The sequence below is a fragment of the Dictyostelium purpureum genome (assembly GCF_000190715.1).
Source record: "Dictyostelium purpureum unplaced genomic scaffold DICPUscaffold_24, whole genome shotgun sequence".
Lineage (NCBI taxonomy): Eukaryota > Evosea > Eumycetozoa > Dictyosteliales > Dictyosteliaceae > Dictyostelium > Dictyostelium purpureum.
This window is the reverse complement of record NW_003519361.1, coordinates 1-22,165: the sequence shown is the minus strand read 5'-3', so window position 1 is coordinate 22,165 and position 22,165 is coordinate 1. Positions and strand designations below refer to the sequence as shown.

General features: G+C 23.7%; 7 protein-coding genes across 7 annotated transcripts; 2 read left to right on the top strand and 5 right to left on the bottom strand.

The window, feature by feature from the left end:
- Positions 1 to 676: 676 nt before the first annotated feature.
- Positions 677 to 1,401, bottom strand: DICPUDRAFT_148168 (uncharacterized protein; the record flags this gene model as incomplete). The annotated part of the gene is made up of 3 exons (XM_003284343.1): positions 677 to 1,119; positions 1,190 to 1,209; positions 1,355 to 1,401. The coding sequence occupies 3 exons, from the start codon at positions 1,399 to 1,401 to the stop codon at positions 677 to 679; spliced, it is 510 nt and encodes a 169-aa protein (XP_003284391.1).
- A 1,493-nt stretch (positions 1,402 to 2,894) lies between these two features.
- On the bottom strand, positions 2,895 to 3,892 carry DICPUDRAFT_75349 (uncharacterized protein; the record flags this gene model as incomplete). Its single annotated transcript, XM_003284342.1, has 3 exons — positions 2,895 to 3,064; positions 3,200 to 3,363; positions 3,870 to 3,892. The coding sequence occupies 3 exons, from the start codon at positions 3,890 to 3,892 to the stop codon at positions 2,895 to 2,897; spliced, it is 357 nt and encodes a 118-aa protein (XP_003284390.1).
- A 2,734-nt stretch (positions 3,893 to 6,626) lies between these two features.
- Positions 6,627 to 7,933, top strand: DICPUDRAFT_91300 (uncharacterized protein). Its single transcript, XM_003284363.1, has one exon. The coding sequence runs from the start codon at positions 7,254 to 7,256 to the stop codon at positions 7,647 to 7,649; it is 396 nt and encodes a 131-aa protein (XP_003284411.1). The 5' UTR covers positions 6,627 to 7,253; the 3' UTR covers positions 7,650 to 7,933.
- A 96-nt stretch (positions 7,934 to 8,029) lies between these two features.
- Positions 8,030 to 9,314, bottom strand: DICPUDRAFT_75347 (uncharacterized protein; the record flags this gene model as incomplete). Its single annotated transcript, XM_003284341.1, has 4 exons — positions 8,030 to 8,154; positions 8,263 to 8,513; positions 8,632 to 9,140; positions 9,300 to 9,314. 4 exons carry the CDS (start codon positions 9,312 to 9,314, stop codon positions 8,030 to 8,032), a joined length of 900 nt encoding a protein of 299 aa, XP_003284389.1.
- A 2,010-nt stretch (positions 9,315 to 11,324) lies between these two features.
- DICPUDRAFT_75346 (uncharacterized protein) lies at positions 11,325 to 11,918 on the bottom strand (the record flags this gene model as incomplete). Its single annotated transcript, XM_003284340.1, has 1 exon — positions 11,325 to 11,918. The coding sequence occupies one exon, from the start codon at positions 11,916 to 11,918 to the stop codon at positions 11,325 to 11,327; it is 594 nt and encodes a 197-aa protein (XP_003284388.1).
- A 3,156-nt stretch (positions 11,919 to 15,074) lies between these two features.
- DICPUDRAFT_148157 (uncharacterized protein) lies at positions 15,075 to 15,406 on the bottom strand (the record flags this gene model as incomplete). Its single annotated transcript, XM_003284339.1, has 2 exons — positions 15,075 to 15,298; positions 15,394 to 15,406. The coding sequence occupies 2 exons, from the start codon at positions 15,404 to 15,406 to the stop codon at positions 15,075 to 15,077; spliced, it is 237 nt and encodes a 78-aa protein (XP_003284387.1).
- An 865-nt stretch (positions 15,407 to 16,271) lies between these two features.
- Positions 16,272 to 17,529, top strand: DICPUDRAFT_75345 (uncharacterized protein; the record flags this gene model as incomplete). The annotated part of the gene is made up of 2 exons (XM_003284362.1): positions 16,272 to 16,428; positions 16,472 to 17,529. 2 exons carry the CDS (start codon positions 16,272 to 16,274, stop codon positions 17,527 to 17,529), a joined length of 1,215 nt encoding a protein of 404 aa, XP_003284410.1.
- Positions 17,530 to 22,165: the final 4,636 nt, after the last annotated feature.

Below are 22,165 nucleotides of genomic sequence, written 5' to 3'. Positions count from 1 at the left end.
CTTTTTTTTTTTTTTTTTTTTTTTTTTTTTTTTTTGGTTTTTTTAAAAATAAATCTAAAAATATTTTCAAAAAAAAAAGCCAAAAAAAAAATATATCCAAAAAAATAAAACAAAAAAATATGCAAAAAAAAAATATATCCTTAAATTTAAAAACTTTTTTTTTTTTTCTTTTTTTTCTTTTTTTCTTTTTTTTTTTTTTTGGTTATACAAAAAATATATCCAAAAAATATATTCAAAAAAATATATAAAAAAAATATACAAAAATATAATATTTATAAACTTTTTTTTTTTTTCTTTTTTTTTTTTTTTTTTTTTTTTTCTTTTTTTCTTTTTTTCTTTTTTTTTTTTTTTTTTTTGGATAAATGGGTTTTAAATCCCCTAAAAAGAAAAATTATTTCAATTATAAAAATTTTTGAGGTCCCAAAATTTTTGCCGGGCGGGGGAAAAAGTTTTTCTCCCACAAAAAAAAAGAAAAATGGGGAATGTTGGATTCTATTATTATTATTTTTTTTTTTCTTTTTTTCTTTTTTTTTTTTTTTTTTTTTTTTTATAAAATTATTGATTATTATTGATTTACTAAAAGTTCTTTTCTAAAGTTTTAGGGTTGATGATGCTGCAGCTTATGAAAGCTGATGCTGATGATGATGAGGACCAAGATGAATGCCGGTGAGGATGCTCATGATGAGGAGGACCAAGATGAATGCCAATGATGATGAGGACCAAGATGAATGCTGACGATGAATGCTGCTGATAAATGCTGCTGATGAATGCTTCTAATGATGATAATGCTGAGGACCAAAACGAATGCCGGTGAGGATGCTGATGATGACCAATATGAATGCCGGTGGGGATGCTGATGAGGACCAAGATGAATGATGATGAGGACCAAGATGAATGCTGATGGTGATAATGTTGAGGACCAAGACGAATGCCGGTGAGGATGCTCATGATGATGATGAGGACCAAGATGAATGCTAATGATGATGAGGACCAATATGAATGCTGACGATGATAACGCTGAGGACCAAGACGAATGCCGGTGAGGATGCTCATGATGATGATGATGAGGACCAAGATGAATGCTGAAGAGGATAATGCTGAGGACCAAAACAATGAATGCTGAGGAATAAAAAAAAAAATAAAATTAGTATTTATTTTTATCACATATTATATATATATATATAATTACCTGTTTGTTTGTTCGCTTGGCTATTATAAAAAATAAAATAAATGTATATTGATAAAACGAAAATAAAAATGAAAAAAAAAAAAAAATTTTCCCCCACACACCACAAAAAAAAAAATTTTTAATAAAAAAAAAAAAAAAATTTAATTTAAAAAAAATGAAATTTACCACACTCCCCAAATTTTAATAAAGGAATTAGAAATTTCGAACATCATTATTAAAAATTAAAATAATAATAATTTTAAACTAATAGCCACTATAGATTTTATAATAATAGTTTTTATAATTAAATTTATAATCTAAAAGACCACTTTAAGGAAAGTATAATAACTATAAATATTTATTTTAATATTCATTCTAAAGAAACTATAATTGTTCGATTTAATTATTCAATTAAATTATACAAATAATATTTTTTAATTAATTATAAAAAATAAATAAAAAATTAAATAAAAAATAAATAAAATTAAATAAAATAAAAAAATTATTATTATTATTATTATTATTATTATTATTATTAATTAATTGATTATTTATATAATTTATAAAACTATATTTAAAGTAATAATAATAGATTATTTATTTAATGATTTAATGAATTTTAATAAAAAAAAAATTAAAATTATATTTAAAATTATAAATATGTGTTTTTTTAAATAAATTTAAATTTGAAATAAAAAAATAAAGTAGATTATAAATTTACTGTTTTTATGATACTAATAATGCTTTGACCTAAAAATTTAATTTATTTCGTTGTTTAATTTTTATTAAATTCAACTTGTTATAAGTTATTTCTTTGGGTGAATTATCTTTCACAAATTTACCAAAATATAAAAAAAAAAAAAAAAAAATTTAATTTTCATTTCAATTAAAAACCAACTATATATTAAAAAAATAAAAAAACTATATTATAAAATGTCAATTATTAGTAAATATTAATAAAGCTATATTTAAATTTTAAAAATATAAATATTAACATTTATTTTTTTTTTTTTGTTTTTATTTTATTTAATTTTTCATAGAATCTATTTCATTAATGAACCCAGTTAACGGTGTCTCATCTAAATCAAATTTAAGCTCATCTGGAAGTGTCTCATTCTCTGATAATGAATCTGTTTGGTTCAATAATAGCTTAGGTGGCAGTTCATGTGGTTTCAATCCATGTTTTAATCCATGCAGTGGTAACAGTAACATTATTAATATTGATATTGATATTGGTCATCGTCGTAGAAGATGCTGTTAAATTTACCCTAAAAATAAATTATATTTACATATATTTTACCTAAAACTGATTCGAGTATATTTTATCTGTGAAAAAAAAAAATATCACTTATAAAAAAAATTATATTTAATTTATATTATTATTTATATTATTTTATTTTTTTTATTTTAGTTTATTGAATTTATTAGTTCTGTTCTCTAGAAGATGGTTTGGTAAGTGAGGTTGGTAGAACTGCAGAGATATTTTATATCCAAATTGGTATTGGTAAATGTTGTGGAGGTACCAATGGTGAAGTGTTGTTATTTTATTAAATGGTGTTTGTGATTTTAAATTATTTGATGATGGTGATTTTTTTTTAAATAATGAGTTCCAAATTGATGATGAGCTATTTGGAATTTAATGCTGTGTTTTCTAATTTTCTAAGTTGTTCAACCTGTATCATCATTTCAGTTGTAAGCTCGTCATCGAGATTTCTTGGATCTACTGCTATTTATTTGACTTTCTATAAACTGTTTGGTTTTTAAATCTTTTTCCATTGCTAAATTCTCTCTCTTTTGCAATTCTATAACTTTCAAATACATGTTCAATCTCTTTGATTCTATAACCATTGATTTCTTCTGAAGTATTCAATGAGATGATTGGTGAACTATTAGCACCTGCATTTGAAATACCAACATTAGATTTTTGATTAATTTGATGCTACCGCTTTTAGTGGATTTATTTGTTCTGCTTTCTCTTCGAATTCATCAGTTTTCTTAGAAACCTATGCTGATGGATCCCCCTATCAGTACGAGAACTCGGTGAAACTTTTGATACACCAACTAGAGTATCATGGCCAATGTTGAAAGATTCTTTACTGAATTTATCTTGAAGAATTGTAATCTCTGATTTAGTATTGTGATTTTCGGATTGAAGATCTTGGGCAAATTCTAATTGTTCTAAAAGCTCTCTTCTCCTCTTCTTTTTTAAATAATTGCTTTTCTAATGAAATGTATTTTACTTTTAATACTTGATCTTTTTCTCTAATGACGGAGGCAATTGAAGCAGATTGTAAACCAGATGAACGAGGGGAATCATCAAAAGATTTCTAACTCCTTAATATAACCTTTGGGAATTTTAATTTCGTTTTCTGCTTTTGATAAGAGAATTTAAAGTTACACTTCTTTGTTGATTAATTTTAGCCCTATTCTTAATGTTTTGATTTTTCCAAAAACTTCTACCTTTTTTAATAAACCATAAATTTTCTATTCTCTAAAGTATCTATTGAGATAAATAATCATTCGAGGATGCATCCACATTCTCAAATTAGATTAGGGTCAATTATGTCGAAATACAACATACAATTTTTTTTTCAGGTAGTCTTGGTGCACAAGGTTTATATGAGTATTGTCTTGGTCTTGCTGCTATTGCTTCTGGTTGTTTTTGTTGCTGTTGTGGTTGTGTTATTATATGTTCACATACTTTGTATTTCTTGTTATGTTCATTTTGTCTAATTTGCCTGAAAGCAGCTTATATCGTTTACTCAATTCTTTAATGATTTGTTCTAACTGGTATTGTTTCTGGTTGTTGTTGATGTTGTGGTATTATTGTATCACCTATTTTGTATTTCTTGGTATGCTCATATGACAGAGACATTAATATTATTTTTATAGTTTGAATAAAATTAGAAATTTGAAGCTTGGGAGATGGTGAAAATATTTTTTAATGGCTATGAACTGCTAGCTGATGATGAACTACTATCTGATGAACTGCTATCTGATGAACCGATAACTGATGAACCACTGCTGATGATGATCTGCTATTTGATGAGTCTGAAGAATCTTTCCAGTCTGAAGAGTTATCTGCTATTATACCTGTTGATATGCTAGTTGATCCACTTGTTCATGTGTCACCTGTACCACTTGTGCCACCTGTGCTACCTTCACCACCCGAAGTAGCACAACCTGCAGCAGCACCCGCAGCGATGGTACTGAAAAATGTGAGGCGTTTTATTAATTATATGGTAATAAGTCGAATTTGGTGATTTTTGGGTGTGACTGTTATTTCTTAATGAGAACTGCCTTTGGTTTGATACTATATTGATTTTTAACTATTATAATATGTTTTAATATTAGCTTTCTTAAAGGTTTCTAATAACTGAGGACTGATTATTGATTTATTGATTTATTGATTTACTGAGTTAATACTATTATTTTTTTTATATATAGATGACTAAAATTGGAGTATTTAAATATTGTACTCTATTATTAAATTTATGCAATACCAATTTGTTGTGTTATTATTGGGTAATAGTTCATAATTGGATTGGTATTTATTATTATTATTTGTAAATAGTATAAAATCTCTTTTAATAGGTTCACTGTGCATTTGATAAACATAGGCCAAATCTTTATATTATTAATTAAAAACCTTTCATTCATGATATCGACGACAGCAGATACTGTTGGGGGTATTGAATGGTTTTAATTGGTAAATCTGTCTTTTGAATATTAATAAAAGTTAATTTAATTTATGTTAGTATTTCTGTTTCTATTTTTCTTTAAAGGATGCCACTTCCTATATGCATATTGGTTTGTTGCTGTTGTTGTTGTTTTAAAATAATGTATTAATTTACTTACTTGTTCTATAAAGGTTATTGAAAGTTTTTAAAACATATTTCATTAATATTATTATTATTATTGATTGGATATGCCATAGTTTGTATTATTAAAACTATTTATGTGTATGTTTGTTTGTTGTAAATTAAAAAAAAAAAATTAAAAAAAAATAAAAAAAATTAAAAAAAAAAAAAAAAATTTTTGTAATTATTTATTTTTAGATTTTTTTTTAAAAATATTATTTTAAAAATGGGTGTATAATAATTTTTTTAATTTTTTTTAATTTTTTTTAATTTTTTTTTAATTTATTTTTTTCGATTGCAACAAACAAACACAAACATAAATAAATAATTTAATAATGTAAACTATAGCACATCCAATCAATAGTAAATAATAATAATTTTAACATTACTGAAAATATGTTTAAAGCCTTTCGAGAACAAGTAAGTAAATTAATACATTATTTTAAAACAACAACAACAAACCCATATACATAGAAAATGGCATCGTTGAGGAAATATAGAAAATAGACGCAGAGTTACTAACATAAATTAAATTAACTTTTATTAATATTCAAAAGGCATATTTACCAATTAAAACCATTCAATACCCCCACAGTATCTGCTGTCGTCGATATCATGAATGAAAGGTTTTTAATCAATAAATATTTAGACTATGTTTATCAAATGCACAGCGAACCTATTAAAAGAGATTTTATAATATTTACAAATAATAGTAAATACCAATCCAACTACGAACATAATAATAATAATAATCTCAAAATTAATATCAATAACTATCATAAAAAGTCACAAAGTCGCAGAATTTTAAAGTCTTTCAATCTCGAGGAAATCATCTAATAGCTAAAAGTGAATATTAGAGTTTGGCCTACCCGAAATCTTTTCAGTATTAGGTTATGAACCATTATCAAAACAGGATTTTAGCAAATAATTCAAAAAAACAATCAAATATATTAAATACCCCAATATTAGTCATCTATATATAAAAAAATTAATTAACTCGGTAAATCAATAATCAGTCCTCAGTTATTAGAAGCCTTTAAGAAAGTTAATATTAAAACATATTATAATAATTAATAGTTAAAAATCAATATACTGCTAAACCAAAAGCAGTCCTCAATAAGAAATAATAGTCACACCCAAACATCACCAAATTCAAGTTAAAGAACAACCAAATCCAAAACCTAAACCAACTCTTCCACCAGTTTTTGAAAAACTACCACAACCAGAACAAATTCCTGTACCAGTACCAACACCAGTATTTATTCGTGCTCCATGCAACAACAGGATAATAACTCAATATAGGGTCAATTTGGATCAAATAATGTATCAAGATTGAAATCTTTTAACCCAACAACAAACAATGATACAACAACAACAATTATTGCAGCAACAACAACAAAATTATATTATTTATGAAACAATAAATAATATAAAAAAGAGTTTTCAAATGGTTTTGATAGGAATGATGATCAAAGGTTAAAAAGTTACAATTACAATTTGAAGAGTTAGGCAAGCAGTTTGAAAAAGAATGTACAGAGATTATAGATTTACAATTAAGAAATGCTATTGGAAGCAAAGGTAGATCAGGATCATTGTCAATTAGCAGTAGAGGTAATAGTAAGAGATCAGGATCGTTCGTTGGTAGAGTGCAACCAGTTGTACAACCGCATCAAGAATACAGTAACCAAACCACACAGGAATTGCAATTACAAACCAATCACCACAACAATCTTCTCCCATGGGTTACATTTGATGATAATGATGTCCCAACTATACAATGTTCAACTAGTACTCCACCTGACCTCGAAAAGATAGAAGCTAATGTCATTGTTGATAATGCTGCATCACCACCAAAGCTACAAACTGCCAAAAGTAATGGAGCTACCGATAGTCAAGGCAAAACCAGAGTTATCACTAAAATAATCACTAGAATCGAAGAGTTGGAAAACTTTTACAAGAAGGAATTGATAAAAACAAAGCATTAGCATTGAAACTCGTAGAACGTGAAGCACTGCTGCAAGAAAGAGACTTCAAGAGATGACAAGCATTAACGACCACTATACAGCCGAAGTACAAAATGATCAACTTTGTGAACAATTAATTTCTATTAGAGATTGGAAAGAACTTCAAAGACTTTTAAGTTTAGAAAAAGAGTTTGGTACTATTAATGGTAATGTTTCTCAATATCTTCAAATACTTTAGGTAATCTAGAAGCAACTCATCAAATGGTAATCAAAGATCTTTTACACCATATGCAACAAGCCAATCGTTTACATGAACTTTGTAATCAAGAGGGTGATGATTTAGAAATGGATATTTTCGCCGCTGTCAATTCAGTTTCAGATTCATTTAAAGATTTATTACATGACTCTAAAAGTTCCTCAAGATTAATTATAGATCCCGAATTACAAAGTAAATTTATGGATGCAGCTAGAAAAATTGGTGCACTCACTCAAAATCTATTTGAAAGTGTACGTCTTCAAGGTGGTCAATGTCAAGATGATGATGATCGTAAAAGATTTGCAAATAATTTAGCTTCATTTAAAGGTGTCAATGCATTGGATGCATTAGCTCAACAAGCAGATGCTGACAGAATCGAAAAAGAGAAGAAATATTTATAGAGTGGTTTCGAAAGAGAATTATTGGTTGCTGGGCCAAATATTGTTGCATTCCTTTGCCAAATCCAAATTATATTTGGTCATCCAAAAGTTGGAAATACCGATAGTTCAAAATCTATTGCTATGAAATTACCTGGTGTTACTGATTTATTGGTTTAAAATAAAAAAATTATGGAAAATAAGGTTCAATCAAGTGTCAATGTAGTAAAACCTTCCTATATAGTAATCGAAATTGATATTCCATCGGAATTCTTAGTTTAATTTTAAAATAAAAATATAAATAATTTAAAAAAAAATAATAAATAAAAAAAAAAATTATTTATTTTTATACTCTCTTGAGTTCTAAAATTATAGTTTGTTTTTTTTTTCAATAAGTTCTTTATCTATTCTTTCTCTTTTTTAGGTTGATGCTCTTTTGACCCTGTATAATTGTAAACTGGTGAAACATTTGATGAAAAATTAGATTTGGTAGAATTATTTTTAAAATTTTCTCTGTGATGACATATTACTATTTTAGCCGAAATAAATTTTTATCCTAAAACAATTAAATGTCCAATGGATTGGCTATGATAGTGGATCGAAAAATCAGGGCATATTTAACTATTAAACTATATACATCCTTTCTTCCATATAAATCTGATTGAGAGTTTATTGAATGGTATACCTGCAGAATATGTACTGATTGCTCTAAATAGTTTTTCTATATCTTCAATATTTGAATACTCGAGATATTTCTTTTTTGCTTCATAGGTAATCTTTGGGTGGTCCGCTCTGTTTGAATGAAACTTATCTAATGTCTCTTGAATATTACCGATATTTAATGTTTTAAATGTAGTAGTATATAATTTGGTGGTGATTTTAATTCCTCTTTAATTAAATTTCTCTTTATTTAAATTTCTTAATGATGATGGTGGTAGTGAAAGTGTTATATTACCATTATTAATTAAAAATCTATTACTGTTTTTATTGTTGCAACCGCAACTACCGCTTATTGCTATCATTACTATTACAACTGCTTATACTACTACAACTTGCCCTTCGGGCTAAACTGATACTATTATTATTTAGATTGCTATATTCACTAATACTACTATTTAAATTATAGTTACTATAACTATTTTTTAAACTGAATGCTAATGCTACTGTTATTGTATAATTATTATTATTACTATTGTTTAAACTGAATGATGATGATGAAGCTGAAGCTGATGTTGTGTTATTATTGTTATTGTTATTATTGATATTGATATTATAAGGTTCTATGATATTTACTCGATATTTTAATAGTAATTCTAATGATTTAATCGATGATATTGAAAAACTTTTATTATTATTTGTGTAGTTTGGTAAAAATGTTGGTACATTCATTGATAGGAAATACTCCAATGCTTCTATATTATCTAAATAGTATGCACATTCTACTAAATCAAACATGTGTAGCTGTTCTTTTTTCTTTTCGTATAGTAAACTAATTAAATTTACATCTCTATTAGTCTCAAAAAAAAGCTTAATATCTCTAGATTTTATTAATATAATCATCTGCCTGTATTATAATTTCTAATTTAAATAGTTAATACATGTGTTTACTTTTTTATTCAGCAACTCTTAACTGATAGACAGAAGGTAGTGCAAAACTTTTGTAATTATATATACCTCATTATGTACCATAATAATACATTCAGTATATGATGGTCTATAAATAAAATAAAAAAAAAAAATTCAAAAAACTCAAAATTAATTTTTTTATTTTTTTTTTAATTTTTTTTGAAAAATAAATTATTTTTAATAACTTATTTTGTTTTTTTTTTTTTATCACTCTTTTCATTTACATATATTTGTTTTTTTATTGTTTTTTTTATAAATATATTTTAGTTTTTATATTTTAAATTAAAAAAAAACCAAAAAAAAAAAAAAAAAAAAAAAAATTTAAAAAACTCAAAATTAATTTTTTTATTTTTTTTTTAATTTTTTTTTAAAAAAAAATTATTTTTAAAAACAAATTTTTTTTTTTTTTTTTCACCCCTTTTAATTCCCAAAATTTGGTTTTTAATTGTTTTTTTTATAAAAATTTTTTACTTTTTTTTTTTTCAACACAAAAAAACAAAAAAAAAAAAAAAAAAAAAAAAAAAAATTTAAAAAAAATAATAACCAATTCTATTGGTTGTTCCTATCAGCTTTTCAACAGATACTGAAACAGATGGTATTATTATTATAGCTTAAAAAGTAATAGTTGTCTAAAATAAAATTTATTAAAAATATCAAAACTTTATATTAAATAATGTAGTAATAATTTTTATTAAAAATATCAAAAATTTATATTACATAATACAGTAATAATTTTTTTTATTTTATTTAGTTTAAAATTTTAAATTATAATAATTGTTTGTATTTTATTTTCTTTTTTTTAAAAGACTTGAAAATTTTACTTATCATTTGAATTAATCCTGGAAAATAATTAGATTTAAAACTATACTATTTTTTGATTTCAATTCTTTTCTATTCTTCTTATAATGAACTGCTTGTTCTACTTGAGATTCAAATAAATTTATCTTGTACTATTAGAGTAATATACAACTAAATTTCAATATTAATTTATATTGATATTATAGGAAATTCTGGGTTCCAAACCATATACAATACTTGAGGTGTTAATTTAGTTTTTTATTCCATCTTTCCCTTTTTGCTTTTTCTTTGGATAATGCCACTTTAAAATCTATTTCTTCTTTTCAATTGACCCCTGCTTGCGGAAGAACTGGAGCTATTCTTATTTGAAATGTTGATAAAGATGTGATTTGTTTCTTGGATGATGAAGTTGACTTTCTTAAATTTAACGATTTAATAATTGAAACATAGAATGAAACGATTTTATTAATAATTTGGTCTTCATCTATTTCTTAAAAAGAAATATAGAATGAATTATCAAAACTATTAATTTAATCGCCTTCGATTTCAATATTAATCCGTTTCAAAATCTAAAAGGTCTTCTTCATTTTCATCTTCATCTTTATTATATTGTTGAGCTCTTACAACTTTTGGTACATAGCCAGTACGATGAATATTTTCTTTTTGTATTTAAGATGATGAGTCAATTGGTGATGCTGGGTGATGATTTTTCTTTATGTCCTTCTTGTAAATTTTCTGAAGCTGATGATTCATTATTATAGTTATTTGAAAAATGTCATTTTCTTTTCTGGTTCTTATTATGGTGATGAAACTAATAAATCATCAAAATCTTGAACTTGATCATCAATTTGATTTCAATGAGTTTAAATCAGCAAATTGTGATTTTACCATTGAAAAAATGATTGGAGTAATATTGTTTGGAGTTGCTTTTAATAAACGATCTATTTCTACTTCCATAATATTCAAAACTCTTTGGAATTGCACAAATACTTTTCTTTTTACTGAACTACTCTATAGCGAAACATGTCTTTCTATCATCTTTGAGAACCAACGGTGGCAATGAATGGTGAATTACTTTAGCAAATACAACGAGATGGTTTAACACATTAATTACAAACAACTACTTGAACTCTTCATTAATTACTTTTAATTTTCTATTGATTTGATTCTATCTTGTTTTTAATTGGCTTACTACCTAGAATAAGCACACATACCCATTTGTTCGGTACAACTAATATTACATCAACTAAAGAATTTTTTTTAAATAATAATTACTTAAAAGTATCTCCAAAAAAAATGTTGTTGTTTTTGTTGTTGTAGTCTTTGTAGCTTATGTTGATGTAGTTGTTCTAGTTGTTGAAGATGTTGTTCCCCAATTTGATAAAATAGAAAATCTTGTTGAAATCTTTGATATTGTTGTTGTCTTTGTCTTTCTTGTTCTTGTTGTTGGTATAGTTGTTGTTTTTCTAGTTGTTGTTGTTGACGTAGTTGCATTATCTGGTGATGTTCTAGGTTCATTTGTTGTTGATATGGTAGTTCATGTTGTTGTTGTTGTCTTGTTTGTTGTTGGTATAGTCTTAGATTTTGTTGTACTTGTTCATCATAGAGCATAAATCTTTCAAGTGAGTGTATTCCGTCTAGTCTGTCACGATAGTTTCTATGATCGTATCCAAGATGTAGACTTTCTACATATACCTTATCCCTGAAATCGGAATTAAAGGCACAATGATGGCAGTATTCCCCTTTAATGGTAGAGCAACGGCAAGGGCAACGGTTGTTTTTCTTGAAGATGAACTTTCCAAAACAATAATAAAAAATGGCACCAACAACAATAAATAAAAAAATGCACAATAATAAAATATGAATCATTTTTTTTAAAAAAATAAATAATTATTTAAAATAAAATTAAATGTATATAAGTGTAAAAAATAAAAAAATAAATTTAATGTATAAAAAAATATAAGCTGGATGTAAAAAAAGAGTGTGAGTGAATGAAAGCTTTAATTTTAATAAATGAAAAAAAAAAAAAGAAATTTAAAAATTTTTAAAAAAAAATTTTTAAAAAAATAAATTAAAAAATATTCAATTGTTTAATAATGTTTTTATTAAATTATTTTAATTTATATTTATTTAATTTGATATAGCTGTATAGGTTTTTTTTTATTTTTATAGTTTTAAATTGAGAATAATAATTTATTCTATATTTTGATTTGAAAAATTTATTAAATTCTCTCTTAAATGATATCCTGAATACCTAGCTAATTGTAAAAAAATGATTTAAAAAAAAATATTATTTAATTTCAAATATTATTTCTATATATTTTAATACTTTATAAGTTTAATTCTGAAGAATAAATATTATTATTATCTATTTATAAAAAAATTTAGTTAAATTAAAAATGAAAATTTATTTTTAATTTACTTTTATTTTAATTTTATTATTAATTTTTGAAATTCGACTTCATAATTATTAAAAAAAATTATTGTATTTTATATGAATAGTTTTATTTTTTATTAATAACTATCTAGTTTAATTAGTAAATATTTATAACTTTTTCTATATTCTTATACTCATCGATTACCTTTTTCGATTTAGATACTTCACTCTTATTATCATCTTTATTACTTTTTACTGAATCTATAAATAATTGCTTCATTAATAATTTCTGCATTTTACTTAATCTTTTCTAATTCTATTGATGATGCTAAGCTTGATTCTTCTGGAACAATACTTGTATCTTATTTGGTCTATAAAATCTATTATTTCCAACATATGGAAATAATAGATTTTTTTTAATTTTTACGATTTTTCCATAAAAAAAATGTCTGATTATACAGATCAATATACCAAACCAGTCTTGATACTTCACACTTGAATCTTCATACTCGATAACCTTGAATCTTCTTGAAAATTTGATAATTTATCTCTGAATACATATACCAAGAGGGCCCAACCTATACCCATCAAATTACCAAGCTAGCCTTGATACTTCATTTTCTTGAATCTTCATACTTGCTACTTTGAATCTTGTTTAGTTCTTTTTCTTGAATCTTTGCAAATATTGATTACCTATAATATTTTTTTTTTTTTTTATTAATTATTATTTTTTTAAACAAAAAAGGTATTAATTTTATGAAAAAGTATATTGAAAATAAAAAAAAAATACATTTTTAATTAAAAAAAAAATATTAATATTTATAAAATTACAGTATTTGATAATAAATTTTAAAGCTCGCTCACTGTTATTTGTTTTTTATTTGTTTTATTATTATATGAATAAATAAATAAATAGTTCAAAATAATAATATAATTAATATCTATGCCATTCACCTGTCAGTTTTTTAAAGAGGTCCACACTAAATAATATAAAGATTTGATATAGCCCGGGCATATATCCGTTATATTAAGGAAATATGGTTTAAAAAACGGAGGATTACCACGATGCCAAACACTATGTGAATGTCACACCCCTGTTCCCTTACGGGCCATTGATTAGGTATACTTTGACATAAATAAATAATTAATTATTATTTTGTTTACTATTTATTTATTATTATATTTATTATTATTAATTTTTTTTTATTTTATACATAAAATTTATTAAAACTATTTCTTGAGTAAAAAATAAAAATATGTAGATTTAAAAATGTGTAGTAAAATTATGGGCATCTTTTTATAAGATTTTTTAAAACACACATTACCGCCATTTTTATTTTTAAAATTCAAATAATTTTAAAAAAAAAATTTTAAATTTTTCCCAATTTTTTTATTTATTTTTATTTTTATTTTTTTCAACACACAACAAACACACACAAATAATTTTAATAATATAAAATATATTACATCAAACCAAAAATAATAATTTTTACATTAGCGAAATATGTTTAAAACCTTTTTAGAACAATTTAGAAATCAATACATTATTTTAAAACAACAACAACAATAATAATAACAACAAACCCACACACATAGAAATTAGCATCGTTGAAGAAATATAGAAAATAGAAGCAGATCCACAAACATAAATTAAATTAACTTTTATTAATATTCAAAAGATATATTTATCAATTAAAACCATTAAATAATGTAGATGGTGTCTAAATAGCTAAAAGTGAATATTAGAATATGAAATCTCGATGACGATCTTCCAATTAAAATGATGATACAGGCTGAACAACTTTGAAAATTAGATATTTCTGACTCAAAAGGTTCATTTAGAAACAGTTAGAAATGAAAATACTCAATTATTAAAATTTAAAATTGAAAATATCGAAGAAGAGATAAGACAAAGAATGAAAGAAAAGTTAAATATTTTAAGATAAATAGATAAATATAGCAACTACTCAAGAGAAGCAATCTAAATTAGCAATCAATCATTTAAACCGTGTTTACAAGAGTTTTTAGACGTGGCAGTGCTAATTTAACATCAAATAATTTAAATCCTCACCAAATTTTTTAGTTAGTGCCAATAATAACAATGCCATTGGTGTTCGAATTAAACCAAACCAAAAATTAAATTCATTATTTTAAAAAAAAATACACCATCATCATCAAATAATTTAATACCACCATCACCATTTAATAAAAATAACAACACCTCACCATTGGTACATCCACAACATTTACCTCCATTACCAGTTTGGAGATATATCTGCAGTTCTTCCAACTTTACTTGCCAAACCATCTTCTAGAGTACAGAACTAATAAATTCAGTGAACTAAAATAAAAAAAATAAAATTATATAAATAATAATATAAATTAAAATTAGATATAAAATTAAATTAGATTTTAAAAATAAATAAAAGGAAAAAATAAATGGTTTGATCATCATCACCAATTTCGATAAAAAAGATGATGGAATCAATTTAAAAATACAAAGAAAAGAAAATAAAATAAAAATAAATATAATTTTTTTTTAAGCGTTATTTTTTTATTTATTTTTTTTTTCACAGATAAAATATAAATATAATTACTCGAATCAATTTAAGGTAATATATATAAATATAATTTATTTTAGAGTAAATTTAACAGCATCTTCTACGACGATTACCAATATCAATATTAATATTAATAATGTTACTGTAACCATCACTGCATGAATTAAAACATGGATTGAAACCACATGAACTGCCACTTAAGCTATTACCGAACCAAACTGATTCATTATCAGAGAATGAGACACTTCCAGATGAACTTAACATTGATTTAGATGAGGCACCGTTAACTGGGTTCAATGATGAAAGAGATTCTATGAAAAATTAAAAAAATAAAATTAAAATAAATAAAAAAAAAATAAATGTTAATATTTATATTTTAAATTTTAATTATAGAATTAATATTTACTAATAATTGACATTTTATAATATAGTATTATTATAGTTTTAGAATGAAAATTAAATTTTTTTTTTTTTTTTTATATATTGGTAAATTTGTGAAAGATAATTCACCCCAAGAAATAACTTACAACAATAACTTTATTTAAACAAATTTAGTTAAAAAAAATATAAAAATATAATAAAAAGTTTAAAATTTATTTTTAATGAGCATCAAAGCTTTATTTGTATGAAAAACTTGTGGATTTAAAATCTTCTTTATTTTTTATTTACAATTCAAATTTATTTAAAAAACACATATTTTTATTTTTTTTTTATAAAACTAATCATTAAATTAATAATATAAAATTATTTCTTTAAATTTAGTTTCAAAAAACATACAAATAATCAATTTAATTAATTTTTTTTTTATTTTTTTAAAATCATTTTTTTACAATGAAAAAGTTAGTTTAATGTTTTGGGTATCATTTAAAAGAGAATTAAATAAAAAATCGAAATCAAATAAAAAAAATGATCAATCTATAATATAAAAAAAAGATATAAACTAGAATATTGCTTTACAATTATTTTTTTAATTATTTTCTTTATTTTATAAAAAAAATTAAACAATTCTTTCTTTTTAATAAATAAATTTTTATTATTTTAATTTTTTTTTTTTTTTTTTGAATTAAAGAAAATATTTTTTTTTTTTTTTCTTTATTATTTTATTCACACAAATAATAGCTTTATTTTTACAATTTTTCAACACAATAATATTTTTTTTTTTTTATAATTTTAATTAAATAATATTCACACATTTTTCAATATTTTATTTTTTCAACTTTTTCTTTCTTTATTATTTTATATATTTATATATTTTATATATATTTATATAAAATCAAACTAAATATGATAGTAAATAAAATTTTATTTCTATCATTTTTAGTTATATTTTTTTTATCAAGATTTACCCAAACACCCCAATTAAATCCAAGTTCTTCAATTTGCATTCCAGGTACTAAAATAAACTATAAACTATTAACTAAAAATATAACTTTTTTAAAAAGTAAATATTGGATAATAAATATTAACCTTAATTTTTTTTATAGATTTTCCAAACTCAACTCCAACTTATATTTGGAATCCAAAAGTTGGAAATACATCCATTGTTGATGTCAATTCTAAAGGTGTTATTTCTAATAATAATTGTGCTAGATCTATTGTCATTGTTCAAGAACCAGACCAAATTGTTTTTTCATCATCTCAAGTAGAGGTCGAAGTTGGTAAAAAATTAGTACTCTCAACTAAATTATTATCAAATCATTTACCAAATGGAGTTCATTTCGAATCTTGCTCAATTAATAGTTTAGAATGGAAAGTTAAAGATGATTCCATTTTCAAAATTTTACCACATGAAAAGGTTGACCAACAAAAGATATCAAGTGACATATGTTCATCTCGTGAATTTTTGGCTCTAAAAGAAGGCTCAACTGTTATTTCAGTTCAATACAATGGAATGAGAGAAGAAATTCGTATTTTTGCTTCTCCACCAGCTGATCAAATAGAATTTTTATTAAGTTTAGGTTCATCGGCCGAGGTTTCTTTCTGTGGTGGTAAAGAGACATGGCATTTAGAACCAAAGATTTATTCTAAAACTATCTCATCAGATAATAATGAACAAAACTCACTCTCAATCACTCCAGGTGATAATAATTCATTCAAAGTCACTTGTCAAAAACAATCAAATGATCCACAAAATGTTATTGTGACTATTAGAAACAAAAAGAGTATTAGCAGCCCATTACCAGAAGCCCATTCAATTAAAATTCCATTCTTTTGCCGTCAACCATCATATGTTCATATTCAATTTATAAAATTACCAACTGAAGAAGAAGGTAAACAAAAATCACGTGAAATCAGTCGTTTAAATATTCATAGTAATAGTGGTTTACCATTTATTGCAATTGATTCTATTGCTAAATATGTAAAAGGTAGTACCAATTATCCAATTATAGTTGCAGGTTCCATCTTTATTGCCGCCTTTGCTATTGGTCTTTATGTATATAAAAAACATATGTTTATTTATATATCAAATCCAAATATCAACTTCTTTATTAGAATCATTCCGATCTCCATTTCCATACTCCTCTTTAGTATCACCAAATAATTCACTATTTAGTATTAAAAAAAAAAAAAAAAAAAAAAAAGAATTTTAATAAAAATAAACAATATTTTATTTGATTATAATAAAGAAAAATAAAATATTTAATAAAAAAAAAAAATTTATTTATTTGTATATTTTTAATGTTATTAAAATATTTTATTTATTTAATTTTTTGATCGTAGTGCTTTGTTGTTTAATTAATATTTTATTTAAGACTGCTGGTGATGTTATTAGGTTCAATCTTCGTTGTAGTCTAATTTCACTTTTTAATTAAAATATTTTCTGCAACAGAATGACTAATTACTATTACTTTTGTGTTTATTAAGCTTTTAATAGTGATTGAAATATTATTATTATCTTCAGTTTTTATCAATTATCGTTATCACAGTAGGGGAATAATACCTGATTTAATTACTCTCTTATTTTATTTTCATATATGCTGTCTTTGGGTGTTGTCTGTAATTCTTTCAAAAGTATACCCCCAATTTTTAGTAAATATCAACACGTTATGGAGTCCCATTTTAAATTTTTAAAATTATATTTATTTTTAAAAATCGATATTTTTTAAAAAAAAAAAAAAAAAAATAAAATTTTTTTTAATTTTTTTTTTTTTTATTTTATTTTTTTCGATCACAACAAACAAACAAACACATAAATAATTTTAATAATGTAAACTATACCACATCTAATAAATAATAATAATTATAACATTACTCAAATATGTTTTAAACCTTTCGAGAATAAGTAAGTAAATCAATACATTATTTTAAAACAACAACAGCAACAAACCCTTATATATATAGAAAATGGCATCGTTGTAGGAATAGAAACAGAATTACTAATATAAATTAAAATAACTTTTCAAAAGACAGATTTAACAATTAAAACATGCCATTCAATACTCCAACAGGATCTGCTGTCGTCGATATTATGAATGAAAGGATTTTAATCAATTATATAAAGATTTGGTCTAATAAATCCAACCACAAAATATTGCTTCTATATTATAATAGTCTCAAAAATAATATCAAATAAAAAGTCACAAAGTCGCAGAAACTCAAAGTCTTTCAAAGTCTTTCAATCTCGAGTAAATCAGATAAAGCAAAATTCAAATCGATTACAAGTTCATGTAAAAATTCAAAAGCGTTAATGGATGTACCGTTTAGCTCTTATAGACGCTAGTACACTGTTATCATGTATGAAAAAAACATTGGCAAAAAAAAGATTAAACTTAGATCCAACTAAACACTAATGAAGATATTCATTCTTATCAACTATTTATATGAATCTCAATACATTTGCCTTGGTCCAAGCAACAGTGATAGAACACAAATAGTTTAGATAAGGAAAAGGGTAAACTTCAACTTTCGTAAATATTGTTCAAATTGTGAAACAGTCCAATGGTTTTAGCTTATCAAATATATTTAAAATATGATCCCCAAAGAATTTAGTATCTGATAGAGGTTCAAGTTTCATAAATGAAGTCATCGTTTCAATAAACAAATTCTTTATAGTATCTCCAAATTTCCCTTGCTATACTTAAACATATGGTTTAACAGAAAAGTTTCATTCATCTTATTTCACAAGTACCTAGATCTTATTGTAAAAGAGACAATACAAATGTTCCACCACAGTTAATTGGTATTGCTTTATTCCCATATAGTACTATGCTTCATCCTTCTACTGGCATCTCTCACCATTTTTTCTACTTTATAAATGCAAACTTATAATCAGACTTACCAGGTATTAGAACTGTTCAAATATTGTAGAAATTAAAATTAAAATCTATACAGATTGCAACTTACTCTCATATATTTAATTAAATCAAAATAAATAAATCAAACTAACAACCACAATTTAATAATGTAGATGGTGTCTTAATATCTAAAAGTGAATATTAGAATATGGCCTTCTGGAAAGACTCTTCAGATGCATTAGAGGACTCTTCAAGAGGTTCATCAGATAGTAAATCATCATTGGCTAGTGGTTCATCAAATAGCGGTTCATCATATAGTAGTTCATCATCAGCTAGCAGTACATAGCCATTAAAAAATAAGCTGCTTTCAGAGACAAATTAGAAAACAAAATGAACATACCAAGAAATACAAAGTAGGTGATCATATAATAACACAACCACAACAGCAACAAAAACAACCAGAAGCAATAGCAGCAAGACCAAGACAATACTTAGAGTTTTTGTAAATATTTTCATTAATATCATCATATATTATAAAAAACTCTTTATTAATTCATTTTTTTAATAATTCAAAGAAATATAAATATTTAGAAGACCTAATTTCATTCAAAAAAAGGTTTCAGTAGAGTCACATGTTTCTTTAATTACATCAATTAAAAAAAAAAAAAAGAATTTTATACTATTAGTATTAATCAATTAGTTTAATTTAAAAATAAAAATAAAAATAAAAATAATTTAAAAAAAAATAATAAATAAAAAAAAAAATTATTTATTTTTATACTCTCTTGAGTTCTAAAATTATAGTTTATTTTCTTTTTCAATACGATCTTTATCTATTCTTTCTCTTTTTTAGGTTGATGCTCTTTTAACCCTGTATAATTGTAAACTGGTGAAACATTTGATGAAAAATTAGATTTGGTAGAATTATTTTTAAAATTTTCTCTGTAATGACATATTACTATTTTAGAAATAAATTTTTATCCTAAAACATTTAAATGTCTAATGGATTGATATGATAGTGGATCGAAAAATCAGGGCATATTTAACTATTAAACTATATACATCCTTTCTTCTATATAAAACTGATTGAGAGTTTATGAAACTTATCTAATGTCTCTTGAATATTACCGATATTTAATTTTTTTAAATGTAGTAGTATATAATTTGGTGGTGATTTTAATTCCTCTTTAATTAAATTTCTCTTTATTTAAATTTCTATATAATGATGGTGGTGGAAGTGTTATATTACCATTATTAATTAAAAAGCTATTACTGTTTTTATTGTTGCAACCGCTACTACCGCTACTAACGCTATTTTCATTGCTATCATTACTACTACAACTTGCGCTTCGGGCTAAACTGATACTATTATTATTTAGATTGCTATATTCACCAATACTATTTAAATTATAGTTACTATAACTATTTTGTAAACTGAATGTTGTAGGATCCGGTGCTGCTGTTGTTGTATTGTTGTTACTTTTACTATCAGTACTATTACAACTACAACTTGCGCTTCGGGATAAACTGGTACTATTATTATTTAGATTGCTATATTCACTAACACTATTTAAATTATAGTTACTATTACTATTTTTTAAACTGAATGTTGTAGGTTCTGGTGCTGTTATTGTTGTGTTATTACTATTACTATAACTATTTTTTAAACTGAATGCTAATGCTACTGTTGTAGTATAATTATTACTATTAATATTGTTTAAACTGAATGATGATGATGATGATTATGAAGCTGCTGTTATGTTATTATTGTTATTGTTATTATTGATATTGATATTATAAGGTTCTATGATATTTACTCGATATTTTAATAGTAATTCTAATGATTTAATCGATGATATTGAAAAAAATTTATTATTAATTGTGTATTTTGGTAAAAATGTTGGTACATTCATTGATAGGAAATACTCCAATGCTTCTATATTATCTAAATAGTATGCACATTCTACTAAATCAAACATGTGTAGCTGTTCTTTTTTTCTTTTTGTATAGTAAACTAATTAAATTTACATCTATTAGTCTCTAAAAAAAGCTGAATATCTCTAGATTTTATTAATATATTCATCTGTCTGTATTATAATTAATCTCTATAATTTGATACTTTTTAATCATTATGATAGAATCCTATATTCTTTAAACCTGTTTCATAATTAAAATTTAAATTAATAATCGAATCACTTTATATATTTGTATTTATATAACATACTTGATGATTGAATAGAATCCAATTTTTCCACAGTATCGAACATGATTTAATTTTACATCCGACTTTATATTGATTATTATGGTTTGAATATAGAATATAAAACGAATAACAGTACCATGTTACCATTTGGTATAGATTCCATTGAATAATCACTTATTTTATTGTAACTATTTATTGGTGATACGTCTACGTGTGGTAATTTAGTAATTGTATATTATTTTTAATTAGTATATCATTATATATTTAACAATTTTAGAAATAGCATGTGTAATTATTTACCTTAACTGATGTGTTTTTGAATTTCGCTTAATATATATATTTGTTTCTCTATTTGGAAAAAAAACATTTATCATTACTATTATTATATGTTTCTTTTATAATAATAGTGCATTCTATATAAATAATGAAATATTAAATAAAAAAAATAAAAAAATTCAAAATTAATTTTTTTTTATTTTTTTTTTTAATTTTTTTTATTTTTTTTAATTTTTTTTTTTAAAAATAGTGCAAACATTATTGTGATTGCTTTTTTTATTTATTTTTATTTTAATTTTGGGGGGAGATGCGAGTGTTAATAAAATGCATTGGTAAAATTTTTAAAAATTTTTATTTTATTTTTATTTTTATATATTGATTGGATTATTTTTTATACATATTGTTTATTTTATTATTATTTTTATTTTGTTTATAATAAAATAATGTTTATGGTGGTGCAATAA

Coding starts and splice junctions, on each gene's coding strand:
- DICPUDRAFT_91300 (XM_003284363.1), top strand. CDS start 7,254: ATGGTAATCAAAGATCTTTTACACCATATGCAACAAGCCAATCGTTTA.